The following is a 21,520-nucleotide window of genomic DNA, read 5'->3' as shown; positions in this document are numbered from 1 at the left end:
CTTGCATCCACTTCAATATCAAATTCTCTTTTTAATTAGCTTCATTGGTAAACTGGAGCCAAATAACCATAGATACTTGACTGGTGATTCACCTGACATTTTGTTGTCCATTAAGCTTTGATATATCTCTCTTATATTCTTTATCCAACAGCAATGGAAATAAAATCCTGCCCTGAAATATAGGGCTTGGTAGTGTGGTAGGGATGCTGGCCTCACAAAAAATGTATCAAGTATTATCTTAATATCTAGCCCTACACTTTTTCTTTACATCTTTTAAAATCCTTGATGACATGACCATGTTATTTCTCCCCTAATCACTGTCACCCATCCCAAATATTCAGCTTGTTCATAGTCTCCCTGTCTTGCTTCTGATAATATATGGTTTTGGGAAAGTGTTATTGACTTATTGACACTAAAGTATGAATAATATTTGAATTGTAATAGATCTTAAGCCAAGGAATGAACCTTTCTGACATTTAAGAAAAAAGTCACTTTTGGTAGTAGGGTCATTTGAAACCTCTAATATAACATATCAGTTGTCACCTACTATATAAGTGGGTAAAGTTGACTAAGAGTGATTGGAAGAAATCCAGAAATGTATTTTTTCAAAGCATGTATGGTGTATAAATCCATATATTTTCATCTATATTTATAAATACATATACTTTAAGAAAATTTTTAGAAGGAAAAAGAATTAATAGGTGGTATGTCAGAGAACCACAGTAGCCACATTTATGAATTGGAATTTGTTGTATCACTTTTTAATTTAATAAAGACTATATCCAAGAAGCTACTGAAAAAAATAGATATAAGGAGAAAATTCTTAGAAACACAGTGGCACTACAGATTATGATAAAAAATTTTGGTCAAGTATTAGAATGGTAGCCTGATTAATGATTTTGTTAATTGATCTTTATCTAAAGTGCATATCTTTATAATTTAACTATTAACTTTATGGTTTTCACCTTTTCCAGTGTTAAAGAACCCAGTGTGTAAATTATATAGATTTCCCACATCTGACAATAAGTGGATGCGAATCCGGGAGCAGATGTCAGAGAGCATACTTTCTTTTCATATTCCTAAGGAATTGATCTCTCTTCAAATCAAAGAAGATTTGTGTAGGTAAGAGAAAGTGATTTATGGTTGTCTCTTACATTAATTATTTTTTTTATGAAACATTTTTTCTTCAAGTATGATGATAACATAAAAATCTAGATCTGCATTGTCCAGTATGACGGCTCCTAGCCCTGTATCACTATTAATCACTTGAAATGTGATTAGTCCACTTTGAGATGTTCTGCCAAGTGTAGTATAAACACCAGATTTTGAATTCACAGCACACAAACAAAAAAAGACTGCTTTCATAATGAAATGTTAACATTTGGCTGTACTGGGGTTGAATACAATATGATATTAATTTTATGTGCTTCTCTTTTTACTTTTAATTTTATTTTTTATTGAAGTATAGTTGATTTACAATGTCTTGTTAATTTCTGCTATACAGCAAAGTCATTCAGTTATAGATATTATATGCATTTTTTTATATTCTTTTTCATTATGGTTTATCACAGGATATTGAATATAGTCCCCTGTGCTATGCAGTAGAACCTTGTTGTTTATCCATTCTATATATAATAGCTTACATCTGCTAACCCCAAATTCCCACTCCATCCCTTCCTCAAACCCCTCCCCCTTGGCAACCACCAGACTGTTCTCTATGTCCATGACTCTGTTTCAAAGATAGGTTCATTTGTGTCATATTTTAGGTTCCACATATAAGTGATATCATGTGGAATCTAAAATATGATATCTTTTTACTTTTTACATATGACTACTGACCACTAGAAAATTTTAATCACATGTGTGACTCTCATTTGTGACTTACATTACACCTTTTCTGTGTAAATCTCCCACCATTAAAATGTGTTGAAAAAAATCAATTATGAATCTTTAAAATTTTCTAAAGAAAAGTAGAGAAAAAATCATGTTGAAGACTCAAAAGGGAAATAGGAAAGATTGTAAGGAAATTGACTAGAGATCTCAGTAGAATATAAGGTATGGTTATTATGAAAAGGAATTAGAAAGCCCTAAGTTGAGAACCATCACCTTTTAGGAAAAATGCTGAGAAGAAAAGAATAATGGAGAGAATAATGAAATTTTAAAATGCAGTAGGCAAATTAAATCCACAAAGCCAGCAGAGAAGAACAGATTTGACACTAAGAAGTCACATCTCGGATGTGGAAGACAAACACAATAAGTTCTTCTCAAATGTTCTTTCTTGGGAAAGAACAATTCATGCAAAAACTTGGAAACAGTGAAAACTTATGCAGGTTTTTATTTTACATGCTAAAATCAGACTAACCTTATACTTACTTCTCTGCAGAAGTCCATGGAGTGACATCTACTGATTTTTGATTTTTTGAGAGAAAAAGGTTGTGGCCCACTTTATTATATAGGGTCAAGTTATGACTTTTTTTTTTTAATGAATGAAGGCAATGGAAATGACATACTTAAATACGCAGAAGCTCAGAAAATGTCATTCACCAAACTTTCTTAAAGAATCTACCCTCGAAGATATATGCTATCCAACTGAGACAATAATTTAAATTAAGAATTATATTTATAATATAATATAAATTAATATACTGTAATCATTAAATTATAATATGAAATTAACATGATATAACATAACAAATTAAGAATTTAAGAATGGGACATTGTCCTACAGAAGGACTTGAAACATTTTTCTTGATTGGGTGAAATCTCCGGCCCAGACAGAGCTTTACTCTGAAGTTCTTTTTTCGGCCTCTTTTGTTTTGTTTTAATTTTTATTGGAGTATAGTTGATTTACAAGGTCATGTTAGTTTCTGCTGTACAGCAAAGTGAATCAGTTATACATATACATGTATCCACTCTTTTTTAGATTCTTTTCCCGTATCGGTCGTTACAGAGTGCTGAGTAGTGTTCCCTGTGCTATACAGTAGGTCCTTATTAATTATCTATTTTATATACAGTAGTGTGTATATGTCAATCCCAATCTCCCAATTTATCCCTCCCCCCTTTTCCCTCCTGGTAACCATAAGTTTGTTTTTTACATCTGTGACTCTATTTCTGTTTTGTAAATAAGTTCATTTGTACCATTTTTCTAGATTCCACATATAAGTGATATCATATGGTATTTGTCTTTCTCTGTCTGACTTACTTCACTCAGTTTGACGATCTCTAGGTCCATCCATGTCACTGCAAATGGACTCTTTTACCCCTAGTCTTACTCAGATCCCAGAAAGTGTTATACTTACCTCAACCTTCCTCTCAACAGCACAATTTTAATGGATTTTCTTAGGTGGTTTGATGAAGACTGTGGGTGTCATCGTGCCCTTATCTTTCAGTAGTCGCAAAGAGGACAAGGTGCTTCATTTTCATGCTTGGAAATCTATCTTGAGAGAATTATTTTTTAAAAAGCTTCGAGTCTTTTCTTCAAAAACAAAAGGTGCCAGGGCAACTTTATATTATGCTAAGTAACTGAAACAGCTACTTTCTGAATCTTTAAAATAACTATTAACTAAATTATATCATTTTAGTTGGTGAAGAGCAGTAAGTAAATGAGAAGTAGATAAAAGCTGCCATTAAGTCCCTATTCATAAGACCTGTGGATGGATGGAGATAGTTATAGATGGATAGACAGAGAGATAGACAGACACACAGACATAGATATACAGTCTTTCTTTCCTTTTCTTTCTTTCTTTTTTTTTCTTAGGAAAGTCAGTAATCACAGTATGAATTTAGCTGTATAACAGGGGTTGCAAAAACTTTTCCTTAAGGACCAAATAGTAAGTATTTTACAAAATATTTTACAAAAGTGAGATGTTTCCTCTCAATTACCAAGATGATAAATTTGCAAACATGGTCAGACTTCTGTGAAGTCTGGATTTTGACAATCCTACACTTTCTTTCACGAGCCACTGACTCTTTCAGTCTCACTTTTCACCCCAGACGTAAACTTTTCTACAACTTCTCTGTGTTGGTGTGTTGTCATCTCCCTATAGGGGTAATTAGGGTATTATTTGACCACTTTGTTACATAACTTCCCTCCTTTACCAAGGGAATAGAAAACGGACAATTTTCTGAAAAGACTGCTATGATTGATATCAGCCTCATAAACTCGCAGGTAGAGATTTCCTAAGTTTGAGTATGGATTTAACTGTGAACAAAAATAGCAAGTAAGAAAGGGAATTTAGGGAATATTAGGTATATGTCTAGTCACAACTGTGTCTTAAAGACAAGGCATTATTAGTAGTTTTGTAATCTATTTAACTCGGTAAGAATGAAATCCCACTCATGCATTTGAAGGTATATTATTAATTTTATCATGTCTGGGATTGGTAAACGCTTGACAGGCTAAGTTAGTGTGAGTCTGTTGGCAGGGACCAGGTGTGTGCATGGTACGCCTCTATGCCTAAGGCATACCTGTATGTATGAATGAGGAAAATGTCCTTCTCAGCCGTCATGATATGGAGTGTAAATGTTGGCAGGGACATAATGGTGCAGCAGCTACTTCCCCTCACTCATACCCAGTGCCCTTGCCTGCAGCTGCCTTCTAAAACTTCTCTTGCTATTAGTCCCTTAGTGTGACATTGGACTCAACGTGAACTACTTTTATTAACTTTGAGATCGTACATACACAAAGTCTTAGGGCTGTGATAGGGTTTAAATCCTCTGGGGCCTCCCTCTGATTAGTGCCTCCCTAAGCACTAATACCTTCTGAGTTCAAGTTCAGATATATAACATCTGTTGCGTTGGCTGTGACGTGTTTTCACAACGCTAAACTTTGAATTTTATATTACGGTTTAGGCCCCAAAAATTCACAAGCAGGAAATCGTAGATGACAAGTTATGTTTACTGTTGTGAAGAAAGGCTTATATTAGCAATTTTCTGCCTCTTTGCTCCTGAAGCCATATTTTTAAAAAGATATAAAAAGTGGGTTAATTTTTTTCTGTAAAAATAATATATGGTCACTATAGAAAATAGTGAAAATATAAAAAAGAAAAAAAAATCACTCTAAACACACCACCCAGAAGAAATACTGTGTCTTTATTTTCTAAATCTACCCTCATCTTCGTGAGCCTCACTGTGGAAAGCAGACTTTTGGTCCCCATGATTACCATGCCCTGGTATCACATTTAAATCATTCTCCCTCCAATAATTCTTGTCTCAGTAAATGCCACCCTCTCTTCAACAGTTCAGTGCAGAAACATAAAACATAAGTATTTTTGTCTTGTCTCACCAAACCTATCCACATTCCACATTCAATTTCAAGTATCAATTTCTAGTCATGCTAATTCCACAATTTCCCTCAAATTCATTTATTTTTTATGTTTTCACTCTATCCATTCTAATCCCAACCACCATCATTTCTTGCCTGTGATAGTGTAATGGTCTATAACGGCTTTTCTGCCAATGGCCTTGCTTCCTTAAAATCCATGGTTCACGTTTTTATGAACAAATGATACAATTGAACTTATTTACAAAGCAGAAATAAACTCACAGACATAGGAAACAAATTTATGGTTACCAAAGGTCATAGTGGAGGGAAGGGAGAGCAGAGAGTTTGGGATTAACAGATACACACTACTATATATAAAACAGGTAAACAGCAGTGACCTACTGTATAGCTCAGGGAAATATACTCAATATCTTGTAATAACCTGTAATGGAAAAGAATCTGGAAAAGAATATATACATATATGTATAACTACATCATTTTGCTGTACACTAGAAATTAACACATTATAAATTAACAATTCTTCAATTAAAATATAAATAAAAAAGAAAAAGATCCATGGTTCACATTACAGACTCACATAATCTGATTAAAAATGTTATAAATATGCAGATTTCCAGCAGGAGTATCAAGGAGACAGCACTGATGTATAACCTCTTAAGTGCTATGCTGGAATTATGTGTTGGGAAGGGAAGATGGGGAGGTCCTGCTTACCAAGTATCAGTATAACACCTCGCTTCTGAGAAGTTTACTAAATGATTCTATAATCGTGATACCTAAGGGATGTGGCATTATAAAGTAGCCCAGTTCTTTGATCTAGCCTCCTTGAAGGATGGGGGGGAAAACACAACTGGTTTATTATAGAGTTCGTGCAATGGAGAGAAAAAGGAGAGTACATGTTGAAGACAGCTCAGAGATCCTAAATACATAGAAGATGTGTGTGTGTGTGTGTGTGTGTGTGTGTGTGTGTGTGTTTATGTGTATTTTTGCCTGTGTTTATAATGCCACCGGCTTTACAGTCCTTCACCTTGGGTTGCATGCAGGCAAGTTATGTAGGTCTTGCCAAACTACCACTTATAAAATTTTTATAGCTTGTTTTAGTGTTGCCACGTATTTTGTTTATATTGAGTATTTTCTTCAGATTTTGTATTACTTCAAAAGTTTGCTCTGTAGTTTTGATTTGCATTTCTCTAATGATTAATGATGTTGAGCATTCTTTCATGTGTTTGTTGTCAATCTGTATATCTTCTTTTGGAGAAATGTCTATTTAGGTCTTCTGCCCATTTTTGGATTGGGTTGTTTGTTTTTTTGATATTGAGCTGCATGAGCTGCTTGTAAATTTTGGAGATTAATCCTTTGTCAGTTGCTTCATTTGCAAATATTTTCTCCCATTCTGAGGTATCACCTTACACCGGTCAGAATGGCCATGATCAAAAAATCTACAAACAAAAAATGCTGGAGAAGGTGTGGAGAAAAGGGAATCCCCTTGCACTGTTGGTGAGAATGTAAATTGATACAGCCACTATGGAGAACAGTATGGAGGTTCCTTAAAAAACTACAAATAGAACTACCATATGACCCAGCAATCCCACTACTGGGCATATACCCTGAGAAAACCATAATTCAAAAAAAGTCATGTACCACAATGTTCATTGCAGCTCTATTTACAATAGCCAGGACATGGAAGCAACCTAAGTGTCCATCAACAGATGAATGGATAAAGAAGATGTGGCACATGTATACAATGGAATATTACTCAGCCATAAAAAGAAACGAAATTGAGTTATTTGTAGTGAGGTGGATGGACCTAGAGTCTGTCATACAGAGTGAAGTTAAGTCAGAAAGAGAAAAACAAATACCGTATGCTAACACATATATATGGAATCTAAAAAACAAAACAAAAAAAATGGTCATGAAGAACCTAGGTGCAAGACGGGAATAAAGACGCAGACCTACTAGAGAATGGACTTGAGGATATGGGGAGGGGGAAGGGTAAGCTGGGACGAAGTGAGAGAGTGGCATGGACATATATACACTACCAAATGTAAAATAGATAGCTAGTGGGAAGCAGCTGCATAGCACAGGGAGATCAGCTCAGTGCTTTGTGACCACCTAGAGGGGTGGGATAGGGAGGGTGGGAGGGAGGGAGACGCAAGAGGGAAGTGATATAGGGATATATGTATATGTATAACTGATTCACTTTGTTATAAGCAGAAACTAACACACCATTGTAAAGCAATTATACTCCAATAAAGATGTTAAGTAAAAAAAAGTTTGCTTTGCTTAGTCAACATTGAAATGTGTCAGTTAATAGAAGAAATGATGGAACTTGTGGCGTTGAAGCTCCATGGCAGCTACACATATCATATTAAATGATGGTGTGCACATATATATGTTTAGATGGGAGGCTTGGGTGGCCATAGGGTGTTTGGTTTTATCAAAACATATACTTTTCTACATTATAATATGATGTTTGAAAACTTATTATGGTACAAAAGTTTTAAAGAAATGAAGTATTTCGGTGACAATGAACCTTATGGTCCATAAAACTCCCCAGGAAAAAATTAGTTTGATTTATATCATGTAGTTTTCTCTTTTTCTCCTGTTCCATTTCTTCTCTCTCTGTATTTTTCTTCATTGGTCCCAGGGGTGAGGAAGGAGAGAAACTTCCTTGAATATAATTTTGGGAGTCTAAAAGAAAGGATAAGAATAATTTATAAGAATTAACTTTAAGATGTCCTTAGGTTTTATATAAGACATAAATATTTGTGTGTACCAGGCAGAGGAACAATCTTGTAAATAAAATATAAACATCTGAACCAAACCCTTTAGTAGGCAAAATGTCATAGAATTTGGGACATAGAAAGTTTAAATAAAAATCTTGCTAACACTTCTTTTAGAGAATGTGAATGCTTTCTCTTAGATATTAGTGTTTGTAAATATCGTACATATACTAAATTCATGGTGATAAAATATTTTATGTCAATGAAGACACTGTTTTGTTCAATACTATATATTTCAAATATTCTATATTCTTCATTTTTAGAGCTATATTACAGACCTATGATAAGTGTATCTATCTGTCTGTCTATCTAGTCTTAAATCTATTTCTTCAATGCAGTATATTCTTATATATGCAAAAAAATAGTAAGATACTTTGAAATCCCAGGTTGAAAGCCTAGTTGCTGCACAGAGTTACATTTCAGAGACATGTTCTACATGCTGACTTAAATATTATCATACACTATTAAATGGGTTTTCTAAGCAATATACCTAGTTTGAAAGAAATGAGGAAGATACTTAATTTTCTGACCTTGCACCTTATCTTAAAGCATTTTGTGACTATTACATTCAAAAAGGTTCATATTATTTCAAACCAATAATGCTACAGGAGTGCCATTTAAAAAATGTTAAAAGTATATACTAGGAATTATGAACTAGAATATATTCATATAAATTCTATTTCAAAAAGTTGTACAGTAGGATTTTACCACATAGTGAGCCAACCTGTCCATTGAACGTGGTTAGATCTTCTTTTCAAAATTTATCACCAGACGAGGTTTCCCCTTCACACGGCCTACAAGGCAAACAAGGGCTCCTGTCTACCTACATCTCCAGCCTCATCTTACACCGTGTTTCTTTTGGCCTGGCTGAAGCACGTGACTTTTGAGACGTCTACTGACATTTGCATACTTAGAAAAACGCACACTGAAAATGTTTACTGACCTTAAAGAAACACTGATTAGTGGGAAAAGTAATAAGGAGTCAGCTATTCTGTTTAGGTCTCATAGATACTGAATAAACCTCAAACTGATGAATTTCATAGATTTTTTTATAGTGTTCTATCTCTTCCGCTTTGTTTCTCTTTGTGTTTCTTTCTGTCTCTCTTGTTTGCTTTCTCTGAGGAAAATCTTAAGTCCTAAATATCCAAAAGTGCTGCATAAAAAAGTATCCCATTGGGACTCCGCTGTTGACTCATAGCTGATGAGCGTTATTTCTTCTGTTCATTTTTCTTCATGCAACCTTGATGCACGGTTGGAATACCATGTGGTGTATTATTTATCACGGAAAGAGTGCATTGGCCCTACCAACTCCTAGTATTGAGGGCAGATGCTGTGTGCCATTAAGTTCGTCATTATAGATTCTTGGTATCATTTAATGAGATGTCCTGTAGAGCGCTTAGTATCACCAAGCTGGCGATAGAAATATGTGTTTTATTTTGTTGTTTGGTTATTACCATAGCCCCACGGGAACAAATAAGGCAAAGCTCATTCAGAAGCATATTTGTCCATTGTGCCAGGATTCTTTATGTCACATGGATTGAGTAGGAGACAGTGTACGTTGTGATGATAAAAACACGGAATTGGAATAATTATCAACCCGAGTCCAGAACCTCTTTATCTGCCATTTGATACGTACTTATAATTTTTAGAAAATTACACAGTTTCTCAATTTTCAATTTTTTTTCACTTTTTAGATAATAATATTATCATTTGTCCTACAGGGCTACTGTAGAAATTAAGTGAACAATCAGGAGACTCTAGCACTTATGGCTATGGGATTTAAGGTGTGTGTGTGTATGTAAGTGCATACCTCATAGATACGTTTATTATATGGTACTACAAATTCCCAGTGGGCAGAAAAATGGACTTCTCTCACAAAGCTGGTGTATTTAGAGCTGAGACAGTGATTTTGGAATGATAGTCAGGCTTCAGACTTCAGATTAGTTAGGGCCTTCTGGGACACAGAAAAGGAGGAACTTGTCAATTTTCTTATTGTACTATTCCTGGAATCTAGCATAATACCTGGCATATAATGAGCACTCAGGAATGTAGTCTTTTCCCAAGAACAGCTGAAATTGCGTGAAGAGAATGACATGATTACACTTAGAAAAAGGGAAGCAAGTGTGGAGGGTTAAAACAATTTAGGGGATGTTGTGTTTGTCTGGGCGAACAATGATGGTGACTTAGACCATGGTGGCTGGGGGGAAATGGTGAAATGTACAAACATTTGGGATTTTTTTTGATGAGCAGAGTTTGGTGGTGGATTATCTCTGGAGGTAAGGCGTGCAGAATAACTTAAGCATTCTGACCTGCATGACTGAATAGATAAGTTATAATTCTTTGATGTAGGACATAATGGGCAAGCACAAGGTTTAGAAGAAACAAAGGAGCCCTCTTTGGCTCTTAATTGAACCATCGAGGTCTTTGCTATTAAGTACAGATGCTGCTTGCTCCATGTGGCTATTGAAACTTAAGTTAAAATTTGTTAAAATGAAATGAAATTTAAAATTTCATTTCTCCATCACCTTAGTCACATTTTAAGTGTGCAGTAGTCACATATGGCTAGTAACCATTGTAATTAAATAGCACAGCTTTGGAACATCACCATCACACAGAGAGTTCTATTGGACAGCACTGATCTAGGATAACCAGCAGTAGCATCTCTAATTTTAAAGAGTTCTAGTAACATAAAATCCCCCTTTCTTCCTGCTCATTGGAATTTAATGTAAAGAATAAGAAGGCTGACATCAAGCTTTACCCTTGTCTGCAAAAACAGAAGGGTTTTATTTTGTTTTTTCCTCAAGCTGATAGTATCAAGATATATGTTCCTGATGTGATTTCTAGTGAGAGTGAGATTGTGCTGTATTTCTAATGGAGAGTCTATCTAGCATAGTAGTTTAAAGCATGGGCACCCTAGACAAACTTCCTGGGCTTCATCCCAACTCTGCTACTCACTATCTGGATAACTTTGGGTAAATTACTTATCTTCCCTGAGTCTCAGTTTCCTCATTTAAAAAATAAGGATGATAATAATAATACCTACTTCCTTGGGCTGTTATGCATATAGAATGAGTGAATATTTATAAAGTTCTTATTATAGTGCCTGGCATGAATAAGGATAATCAGCACCACTAAATATTTGTTAAAGGATTAGAAAATACATAAGAATTTTGTTTTGTTGTTTGAGATTCCAGCAATTATGGCAGCCAAGGCTGTCTGGTAAGTGCACACTTGAGCAAAATATTTGCACCAGCTCTTTGTTGACCTGGGTGGAATTTACATACAGATGAGTCCCTCAGATGGGAGATTCCAATCTTGTCCTCCTATTGAAGGATACTTGCTTAAAAGAAATCATACTCACCAGAAATTAAAATAAAAAAGAGAACAAGATTTGCATTCACAAGACCTCGGTACATGTCTTGATTCTGCCACTTCCTAACAATATGGCATCAAACAAGTCACTTTACTTCTCACTTATATTCTTCCCATTTTTCCAGAACAATGTTGTTCACTAGAACTTTCCACGATGATGGAAATGTTCTATACTGCACTGCCTACTCTGATAGCCATGTAGCTATCGAGCACTTGAAATGTGCCTAGTGAAACTGAATTTTTTATTTTATTTAGTCGGGCTCTGGGACAATTATATCTGAGGAGTGTTTTAAGAGTAAGAAAAGAGACACATTCTATACAAAAGTAACCTTGATCACCTGGAAAGCCTTACGGTTTTCCCCAAAGAGCTCTACTTGCAGCACTTTGAGAGCCTCTTGAATTCTGTCTACCTATGAAACTGAACTGGGTGACATCTGCACTCCAGATGCAGGAGTGAGAATTCAAAAGGGTGATACTCACAAACGTTTGCACTTTCTAAAAGTATGGGCATGAATAATGAAAAATGGTAACAGTGTGAGTATATGTTCTTACTTTAGTAGCCTTTCAGGTACAGTGAGTAATTTTCATGGCTACCCAAAATAGAAAGACATATATTAGTATATGTGGATTTAGGAGAAACTTCATATGAACACGCCACCATTTTAAGCATAAATGAAACACTGAGCTTTAACATATTAAAACAATAAATGACCATGTTTGACAAACTTTGAAGGGTAAAGAAGATGTTATGTGGAAGTAAATAAACACCAAATCACCTTTATCAGGAGCAGCAAATAGACTCTCAGGATGGAATAAGACATACTTATCATTCCTCATTTTTTTCTAACGCAGCTACCTAAAATTAAATTATAGAATCCGGCTGTTTATCAGATACAAACAGATTCTGTGATTACAGCTAATTCCTGTAGTTACTGTGTTCCAATGCTTAGTCTTTGCATATAAACTTGAAACCTTGAGTGTATAGTACAACAGCTGCTTGTTTTAATGTCACATGAAAATCAGAGTGAAGGACCACTCAGAATATCCAGTCACTTTTTCCAGTGAAATAGTGGCTCGTGGATTGCAACATTACCCACGTTGTCATTTACAAAAATGCATTTTAAAAAAGACTGTGATTTATGGATGCAGTTTTTATCCCTCTACAGGTTAAAGCACAGACAGTTTGAATTGTGGGTTGAAAATACTGTGAAACTTGACATGTAGTTGAACTTTGTTCAGTTTTATGGTGTCACCGGACCACTTTATGAAATGAAGCCACCCACCAGTCATTTATGGAGTCTACACTTCATTGACTATTTCATGTTTAATTTTTTTTCCTAATGGGTAAATTTTTATGGCTTCTTTCAGATTTGTTTTAAGGTCTAATTTTGCTTAATGAATGAAAGCCATTTGCCTCTTAAACTTGCCGCCCATGTACACCCACATGTACTTTTAGAGTGTGATAACTACCAAAAGGCTCTATTTAAATTGTGTAGCCATTTTTATTCTATGAAATGGTATTGTACAGCTCATTGTAGGAAAATATTTCTATTTGCTTAGATAATAACAATTTCAAATAACATTTTAATGTCTTTCTTACTGGTCTGTATCCTTTGGTAGATAAATTTTTATCAGGCTATTTGGTCTTACTACCTTCTTGTAAATGAATTAACTGTTACTCTTGGGCACTCTTTCTTACAATAATTACTTTTCGTAATTTCAGGAATTTTTGAATTCACATAGCCAGATATTTTAAGTTGATTATTCTGGGTTTACACTTCTAATAAGATAGGTGCTCACATGTGGCACTTAGGCCTTAGGACTAGAGATTTCTTGTGTATGTCCCTTAGACAGGCTGAGCATTTCTATGGTTATTTTTCTTTTGAAGAAGTCAGAGTATTTGTAAAATGTAGTGGGAGGGATAAAAGTTCATGAAAGAGCCTAAACTGTATTCTAGATGTTTCCATCTCACCACCACCCCCAACTTCTTTTACACCAAGCAGAAAGCAAGCTTTCTGATGGAATCTCTACATAGTTAGTGTATTACTCAGGATTCTCTAGAGAAACAGAACTAGTAAGGGGTGTGTGTGTGTGTGTGTGTGTGTGTGTGTGTGTATACTCATCCTCAGATCTTCAGGGTGAGTGAGCAAGCTGGAGACCTAGGAAAGACTATGGTGTAGTTTTAGTCCAAAGGCCAGCAGGCTTGAGACCCAGGAAAAGCCAGTGTCCCAGCTCAAAGTCAGCCTGGCAGGAGGAGTTCTCTTTTGGTCAGGGGGTGGTCAGCCTTTTTGCTCTATTCAAGCCTTCAACTGATTGGATGAAGCCCACCCAAAGTAGGGAGGACAATCTGCTTTACTCAGTCTATAGACTTAAATGTTAATCTCATCCAAAACAACCTTATAGAAACACCGGCAATCACATTGGACCAAATATCTGACACCCTGTGGTCTAGCTAAGTTGACACATAAAATTAACCATCACAGTAAGAGATGCCATATGAAGATACATTTCAAATCTCTCTCTATCCTTGAGGAAGACATAACCAAACTAGGGTTACAGATCTCAACCGTATAAGGTTAGAAGACTCAACAGTGACTCATTTATGTATTGCACGTATCCATTTTAACTGGGGCAGAGCTCAGCATTCTACTTTGGGGTTAGCTTATATTTTGACTTTATCTCGAATTTCAGGAAAATCTAAGAATTACAGTCTTCAAGCAAATCTTTCATTCAGTTAACAGGCCTACATGGAACACTTTCTATGGACAAAGGACTGTGGTAGGACAAGACGATAAACAAGACAAGTCTCTGTAACTCACAGACTCAGAGCAAAGTTTTCCCCATGTTGGAATTCCCCCCCTTGAATACATCATCATCAGGCTTTGAAACTACTTTTAAATAGAGGCTTTAAGTAGATGCTAAACTTTTTCCTCTTTGAACTAGGTTCTGTTTTGATAGTCTTAAACCTAGATGCCAGTTTGCTTACTTGGTTTCCCTGTTGCCCAACACCCTCCCTGTCCTTCTAGCCATGACAGCCCCAGGGGTGTAAGTAATGAAGTTTAAAAAACGTTTACCTATTTAATAATCTTTCCAGTGTTTCATGCATTATATGTGAAAGCAGCTTTGGCTATTTCCTTTTCAGTTTCTCTGTGACTCATTTTGTGTTCAGTTATTTCTTTTTACTCTTCAAGAGTCATTTGGGTTTTTTTTTTTTTTTTTTTTGGTCTCATTTTCTCTTCATGTTATTTAATAGTCTGTGTTTCAAACATGTTATACTTAGTAGTGTGTTTCACGTTATGGAAGGTTCAGAGGGTCATAATAACCTCCAGGAACTTGCAGTTTTCCTAAAGAGAAAAAGCATGTATTTTTGAAATATTTAAACAAGGTAAGATGAAACAAACCATATAGGCAAAAAGTACACCAGAGATCTGTATGAATATTTCATCAAGTTTCAAGAATGTCAGTCTTTACAGTTGAAATGTCAAGAACCATAGAGCATTAGGTATTTCTCAAGTAGGCCTTAGCAATCACCTGTCTCCTTTGGAGACATATTTTATATGATTTGCCTTTTATTTTTGTAGGTAGCAAAGTGAAAGTGGATGGATGGCAGTAAGTGCCAAGAGAACTTTAATGTGTAAGCGGCCCAAGCTTATTAGTATTTGAATATTCAGTCTTTTCTTTTCAACTTCCTGTGCCTACCTATTGGAGTCTTGGAGAATTGGAAAGAGTTAGAGACAAGCTAGAAAATTTGTTTTAAAAATAGAACTTTAGTGAGAGTAAGGTAGGGAATTCATAAGAGATTGTGTGTGTTTAGCAGGGCAGTGGATTTGCCAGAAAGAAATATTCATTGTCATTGTTGTAAGGTAGCAATTAAAGGAGACAGCTTTTGAAAGCAGAAGGTGTTACTGTGAGTAAAATGATAATGTTAATAGATAGCGGAGTGTTTTAAAAAATATTTTTCTATGGATTAAAAATGCATTTACACAGCTCATCACTTTTTCCATTCACACCAAAGGTTTAGTAAAGATGTGTAACTGTTTAATTATAATGTTGATGCCAGATTTCTGTTTAGATAAAAGTGGCAACATGCAGACTGGACCACAGGGGACATTTTCTGTGAGTCTCAGAATACTAGACACCACTCTGCACTTGAACATATTTTAGAGATTATTACTGCATACCTAGTAGCCATGCCATTTGAACTGAAAGATACAGAAGTAAAAAAATCTCAACTTACAACTTACCCTTTGTTCAGGTTTAATGTTAAAAGTACATGAAAGTTAAAAAAAAAAAAAAGTACATGAAAGTTTATAAATGTGATTTTAGAAGTCAATAGCTCCAGGTTCTCCACCCCTTCACTCCATATATGTTCATTGAGTACCTTCATAAACAAGGCACTGTGTTTATTGTTTGGAATTTTGTTAATTTGTTTTGTATTTCTTTGTTCGTACAGTGGAGAATCTTATGGGGTGAGAAAAGAGTTGGTATAGAATTATAGTCTAAAAGGCTTACATTTTTCTAGTGACTCTGAGATTAACAAGCAGCTTTATTTAGATGCCTCCATCTGTGAAGCAAGAGGTTTCAAATTGTTTCCTAAATTTCCTTCCAGCCATGACATTCTGTGAGTTTGTAGCCGTTGTTTTCTTTTACTATATCAAAAAGGATATGTTAATTCTGATATCCTAAAACTTGGGTCATTTAAAGGGATATTTTGCAAATGAAAGAGGTGCTGATAATTACAATGGAGTAACAGGTGTAAACTGGCACGTATGGTTGCTCCACCTCTAACATACGTTGGTTCAATGACAAATAATGGGGGAAATCAGGAATATAGCACATACGTATACATACACAAAAAAGACCTTCTTCATCTATGTACATAAATAATTGCTGTGATTTGAACTATATTTCTGATGCATATACCATTCAGACTTTATGTATATAAAAGTCATATATATGTCATAAATATGTATGAAAGTCATATATATCATATTTATCAAAAATATAGTATATATATATGTGTATATATATATATAACCATTAATGGAGAAGCAGAGTGTGTCAAATAGAGCCCAAGGAAGAGGAACATTTCCAAAGTTCCTAACTGTGTTGCCAGCCCTTGGGTACATGAGATTGAACAATGGGTGTGAACGTATCCATGGTGAGAAATAATGCTGCCCTGTGGAGGCTTCAGCAACTTCAGGTAGGATTGTTTCAGTGCAGACCTTTAGGGTTCTGAAATGTACTGGTGGCTCCTGCATCATCCCAGTGTGATACTGGGCCCTAGTTAGAGACTAAACCCCTGATGATTTAGACACAGAATGACTCTGGGCCTAGAGCTGCCCATTGTGAACTGGGTACTACTGTGATCCCATTGTATGATGTAGGAGTAATGTATTGTGTGGTGGGAGTGATACATTCGAAACTGGGCTTAAGCAGATCCAGGAGGTATGAGCATATATCGTAAAGAGCTGTCCCAGAGTCTCATGTCACTGATCTCATGTTAGTACCTCTATCTTATGATGCTTCTCTTGCATTCTGATTAACTCATGGAGGAAGAAAACTCAAACTCTTAAAAAGATGGGTCAGCCTGATGTGTTAGGTGGACCTTAAGGTCAATAATGAAGAAAATCCATCCAGTGGGGAGATCTGAGAAACAGTATGATTGTTAATCATTTAGAGGGAGAGATGGCCTGAGGTATGGATATATATTAAGTTTAGCAAAGTGAATGGCTTCACGGGCCTGGAAGAAATAAGACTAGAAGATTGGATTCAAGGAGTATGGGCAAGGGTATGTAGATGGGCTTATAGGAGTGAGCACAAGTATGCCTGAGCCATGCCCATCAGAAAGCAAATACTCTTTATGACCAGAGAACATTATCACCTGCCCATGGATTAGCCAGACTCCTTTCTTGGACACTCCAGAGTTTGTGAAATAGACCCATGAAGAGAATGGCCTTGGTGGCAGACACAGGGGTTATACATGGACCTAAAGGCGTGGCCTCCCTCTCCAAGGCTGATATAGCTACTGCCACTGCTAAATGTTAAATGCCAGAACTAGATTGGCAATGGACACAAATATGGTACCATTCCTTGGGGGAGACCCAGCAGCTATTTGGTGGCAGGTCAATTACGTTGCATCCCTTTGACCTTGGAAAAGGCAGCAGTTTATCCTGGGACATGAAACATAGTCTGAATACGTGTTTCCCTTTTCTGCTCACAGTGCCACTGCTGGCACCCCCATCTGATGGCTTACAGAATGATCTGGTGTCCCACATAACATTGCTCCAACCAAAGGACAAGTGTTACGTAAAACGAGGTGCGACATGAGTTTGTAATCACTGCATGCCCCTCCACCCAAAAGCCACAGACCTGATAGAACAGTGGAATAATATTAACCATGAAAGACTCAGCTAAGGTACCAGCTTGGGTAAAAAAACTTAGGGTTGGGATACTATCCTCCAGGATGAAGTTTATATGCTAAACCAACAGCTGGTATAGGATGTTGTACCCGCTATAGCTAAAATATCCACCTCTAGAAGAAAGGGTTAGCCCTTATAATCAATCACAGTGCCCCACTTTTGGGGATCTGCGCTTTCTTTCCCTACAGCCTTAGACTTTGCCAGTTAGAATCCTGGTTCTTGGAGTATGGGGACAGGCGTTCTGTCAGGGGACCCATTAAGAGTCCCACTTAACTGGAAGTTGTGGTTGATTTCTTGTGTGATCTGACTACCATACATTCCTAACTAAATGGACCAGCAAAGATAGTAAGAGATACACCATGGGGAAGTAGGGCTGCTGAGCAAAGAGAAATTTATCTAGAACTCAGAGGTGTTCCATGGCCAGAAGTGCATGGGAAATTGCCACAACTAAAATTCCATAACAGCAAGGAAACGAAGAGTGACCTCACAAGGCAGCACTCCAGAAATGCCAGTGGAGTATGAGGCAAATTTGAAATGAGTGGTAGAATGATGAATATCACCAGCTAAGGCCCCCAGAATCAGCTGGAGTATTGACTGTTGTGCTTGGTTCGCTGCTTCTCTTTAAATCTTTGGGAAGTTACACCTGGCCGTCATTTTGAAGGATTGTACTTGAACTTCCCTCTTGCAGAAGATGAAGAATGTTGTCTTATATGCTATCTGGATTTCATAAATGGATCGGAATTGTGCAAGAAGTTTCCTGTCCTGGGCCCCGTTTTTGTGTTTTCCTGTGCCCACTCACCCCCAACACGTCTTCAGGTTTTGACCACCTGCTCAATGGAGAGCCCCTCCTGGGCTCAGTTTATGTGCTTTACTGTGCTGGCTTAACTGGAATGTGTCTTCAAGTTTTGACCACTTGCTCAATGGAGAACCCCAACCGGTGACACCATTGTCACCTTATCTCCTGATGCCACCAGCTTATCAGTCTCCCTCAAGGTGAAGACCAGCCATTATCATGCACCCAATGGTGGAAGTATCCGTGGAAGTATCCAGAGTGGACTTGGCACCTATATTTTACCAGACCCAGGAAAGTTCTGTCTCCACCGGAATATTGCCCCCCCAGTGGCTGCGTGGAGGAGACAGATTGCATAACTAGAAGTACAGAGGAGCTAAAGTCCCATCGGATGAATCTTTACCAGTGAAATAGAGTGGATGCTAAGGAACTGGCATATAAATGCATTTTCCTCCATCTAACAATCTGTTCCAAGGTGCAGAGGTTCCGTATGACTTCTCTGGAGTCATTCCACATGGCCACCTAACCAGCTGTGTTTTCTTGTGAAGTTCTGCCCAGCTTGATAATGAACGACATTATGCCTGTTTTCGCTTTTTCCCTTCAGCACTTCCCTTCTTACCTCCCTCTGACTGACCTGGGATTGCTTGATCTCAGGCCCTGCCTTCCAGAGAACCTGGATGGAGATATAAAACAAGGCTCTTAGATGCTAAAGTTTTTGTTTACTGAGTGACAAATCAAAATATAATACAAACAGCCCTAGCCTTCCTGATTGAAAAGTTTACTGATTTTGATGCAGGTAATTATCTTCTCTATTTTAATGTATTAATGTAATTAATTTCTTTCATTTTCTAAAAACTTATTTTCTTACTCTGCCCCATTTTGTTTTACACCTTTTTCATTACTCTAGTGTATTATACCTTTATTCTATAGTTCTCCTATATTTGAACTTTTTTTAAAAAAGATTTTTTCTGATGTGGACCATTTTTAAAGTCTTTATTGAATTTGTTACAATATTCCTTCTGTTTTATACTTTGGTTTTTTGGCCGCAAGGCATGTGGGATCATAGCTCCCCAACTAGGGATCGAACCCGCACCCCCTGCATTGGAAGGCAAAGTCTTAACCACTGAACCACGAGGGAAGTCCCTGAACTTTTTTAATGCGGAGAAACCTTATGTTGTTTGTTTGTCCCTTTCAGAATGTGTATCTGTTTAATGTCCTCTCTTAGAACAAAAAAGCAGTGAACGCCAGGTTTCGTCTAGTTATTCCTGTATGTAAGTTTTGACATATTGGAGGAGTGTAATGAATTTTAAACCCCAGTTTGTAGATTCCTCCCGGCTTCCTTCAAGTCACTCCCTACAGAACGCTAAGATTTTCTGATCACACTTTGTCAGACTCCTCTTGGGCAGGGAGGTGTACTCCACCCCAATATTCCACACCGTAGTCAGGGGCTTCACTCTTACCGTCCCCTCCATCGCCACCTCCCTTATAATTATTATTTCTGATAGGAATTCAGAGACAACATAAATTGTAAACCCATGGTGAGTTTATTAGTGTTAAACAGTAATACCTAGTTAAGATTTCTATTATAACCATATATTGAAAGTAAAACCCAAAATCTTACATATTAAGTTGACATATCACATTTGCTCTCTACCTCAGATTTGACCAAATTGTCCAGATTCTTCTAGACTTGATATCTCCAGCTTTTGGAATTATCTGTTTGTTTTGTCCTGAATTTCAATACCCTACCATCTGAGTCCACACAGAGAACTTGACTTCCCCACTCTTCAGCCTTCTCCCCTAACCCTGCTTTGGTCATGAATTTCCTTTACTCCCATTGTCCATTGATTAATTACTTCCATGAATGTTGTCTGATGAAAGTTAATCTGTGGAAAAGTTGAGAATGAGATTAATGTTCACAAAAATTGTGAAGACCTCAAATGGAAGATGCAGCGATACTATATCGCATTCCCATTGAAACCAAACAAAGGCAGCTACAAGCATTTGGAAGCAAGTCACATTTTTGCACACCATCCATTATTCCTGAATTTAACAGGATGTTAAAGCTTCTACATCTTCTGAATTTATTAGCTTGGTATTTAGCATGTTTCACAGCCAAAATAGCAAAGAAGTTTCATTACTGCTGGTTAAACTGCCTCATGAAAATGTTGTTGGTAAAAGGTTATAGAAATGAATGAGAAATCTAACCAAGAAGCATATTAAACCATTTATCATTATAATTTAAAAAGGCATTCTGATGACTTAAATTAACATGGCTAAAGGGTAGAGAATTAAAGTTAATAATTAAAACCTAGATCTTGATTAGCTCTTCTTTTGATAAAGAGGGGACAAAATATAGGCATACAGTATTTACCTAAATTGTCCTTAGGAGAAATTGAGACCAGTAAAATCATACCTGATCATACTATTTATGGGCTTTAGAAAGATTACAGCTATATTATATATAAACTAGATTCCGCGATTAGCTTGTGTTTCCTTCACAGTCAGATAACCCTTTCCAAATTATTTCACGTGGGATAGTCAAAGCCTAGAACTTAGCTATCTCTCTATTGAGGTTTAGTGTTTTGTTTTGTTTTGTTTTAACTGAATGGCCTCTATTTATATTAAGGATAATAAGTCTTTGCCATCTTTGTGAAATTTTTATCAATAAATTTAAACCATTTTTTTTTGCTCTTTGACATACAGGACTTTTAATGTTTGTGTGGCCTAACCTAGTCACTTCTTCCTTTGTGTTAAAATGATTTTTTTTCCTAATAAGCACAGAGCTTTCCTGAAAGGGATGGTGAATCAGTTAGTTTGGCAACCCTGATTAAGCATTTTGTGTCTGTGGGTTTAAGATCAAAATAAATAA

The 21,520-nt window shown here is 36.5% G+C and overlaps 1 protein-coding gene across 3 annotated transcripts in view; it reads left to right on the top strand.

Moving 5' to 3' along the window:
* INPP4B (inositol polyphosphate-4-phosphatase type II B) overlaps positions 1-21,520 on the top strand; it is a 493,426-nt gene that overhangs the window by 300,713 nt on the left and 171,193 nt on the right. For all 3 annotated transcript variants that reach the window (XM_027117065.1, XM_027117067.1, XM_027117064.1), the window contains one exon: positions 975-1,122. In XM_027117065.1, coding sequence (XP_026972866.1) covers positions 975-1,122 — 148 coding nt within the window. The remainder of the gene's footprint in view (positions 1-974; positions 1,123-21,520) is intronic.

The sequence above is a fragment of the Aethalodelphis obliquidens genome, unplaced genomic scaffold (assembly GCF_003676395.1).
Source record: "Aethalodelphis obliquidens isolate GAN/ISIS:26980383/991018 unplaced genomic scaffold, ASM367639v1 scaffold17, whole genome shotgun sequence".
In the NCBI taxonomy this organism is placed as follows: Eukaryota; Metazoa; Chordata; class Mammalia; order Artiodactyla; family Delphinidae; genus Aethalodelphis; species Aethalodelphis obliquidens.
The sequence above is the reverse complement of the archived record's forward strand: the minus strand, read 5'-3'. Positions and strand labels throughout refer to the sequence as shown.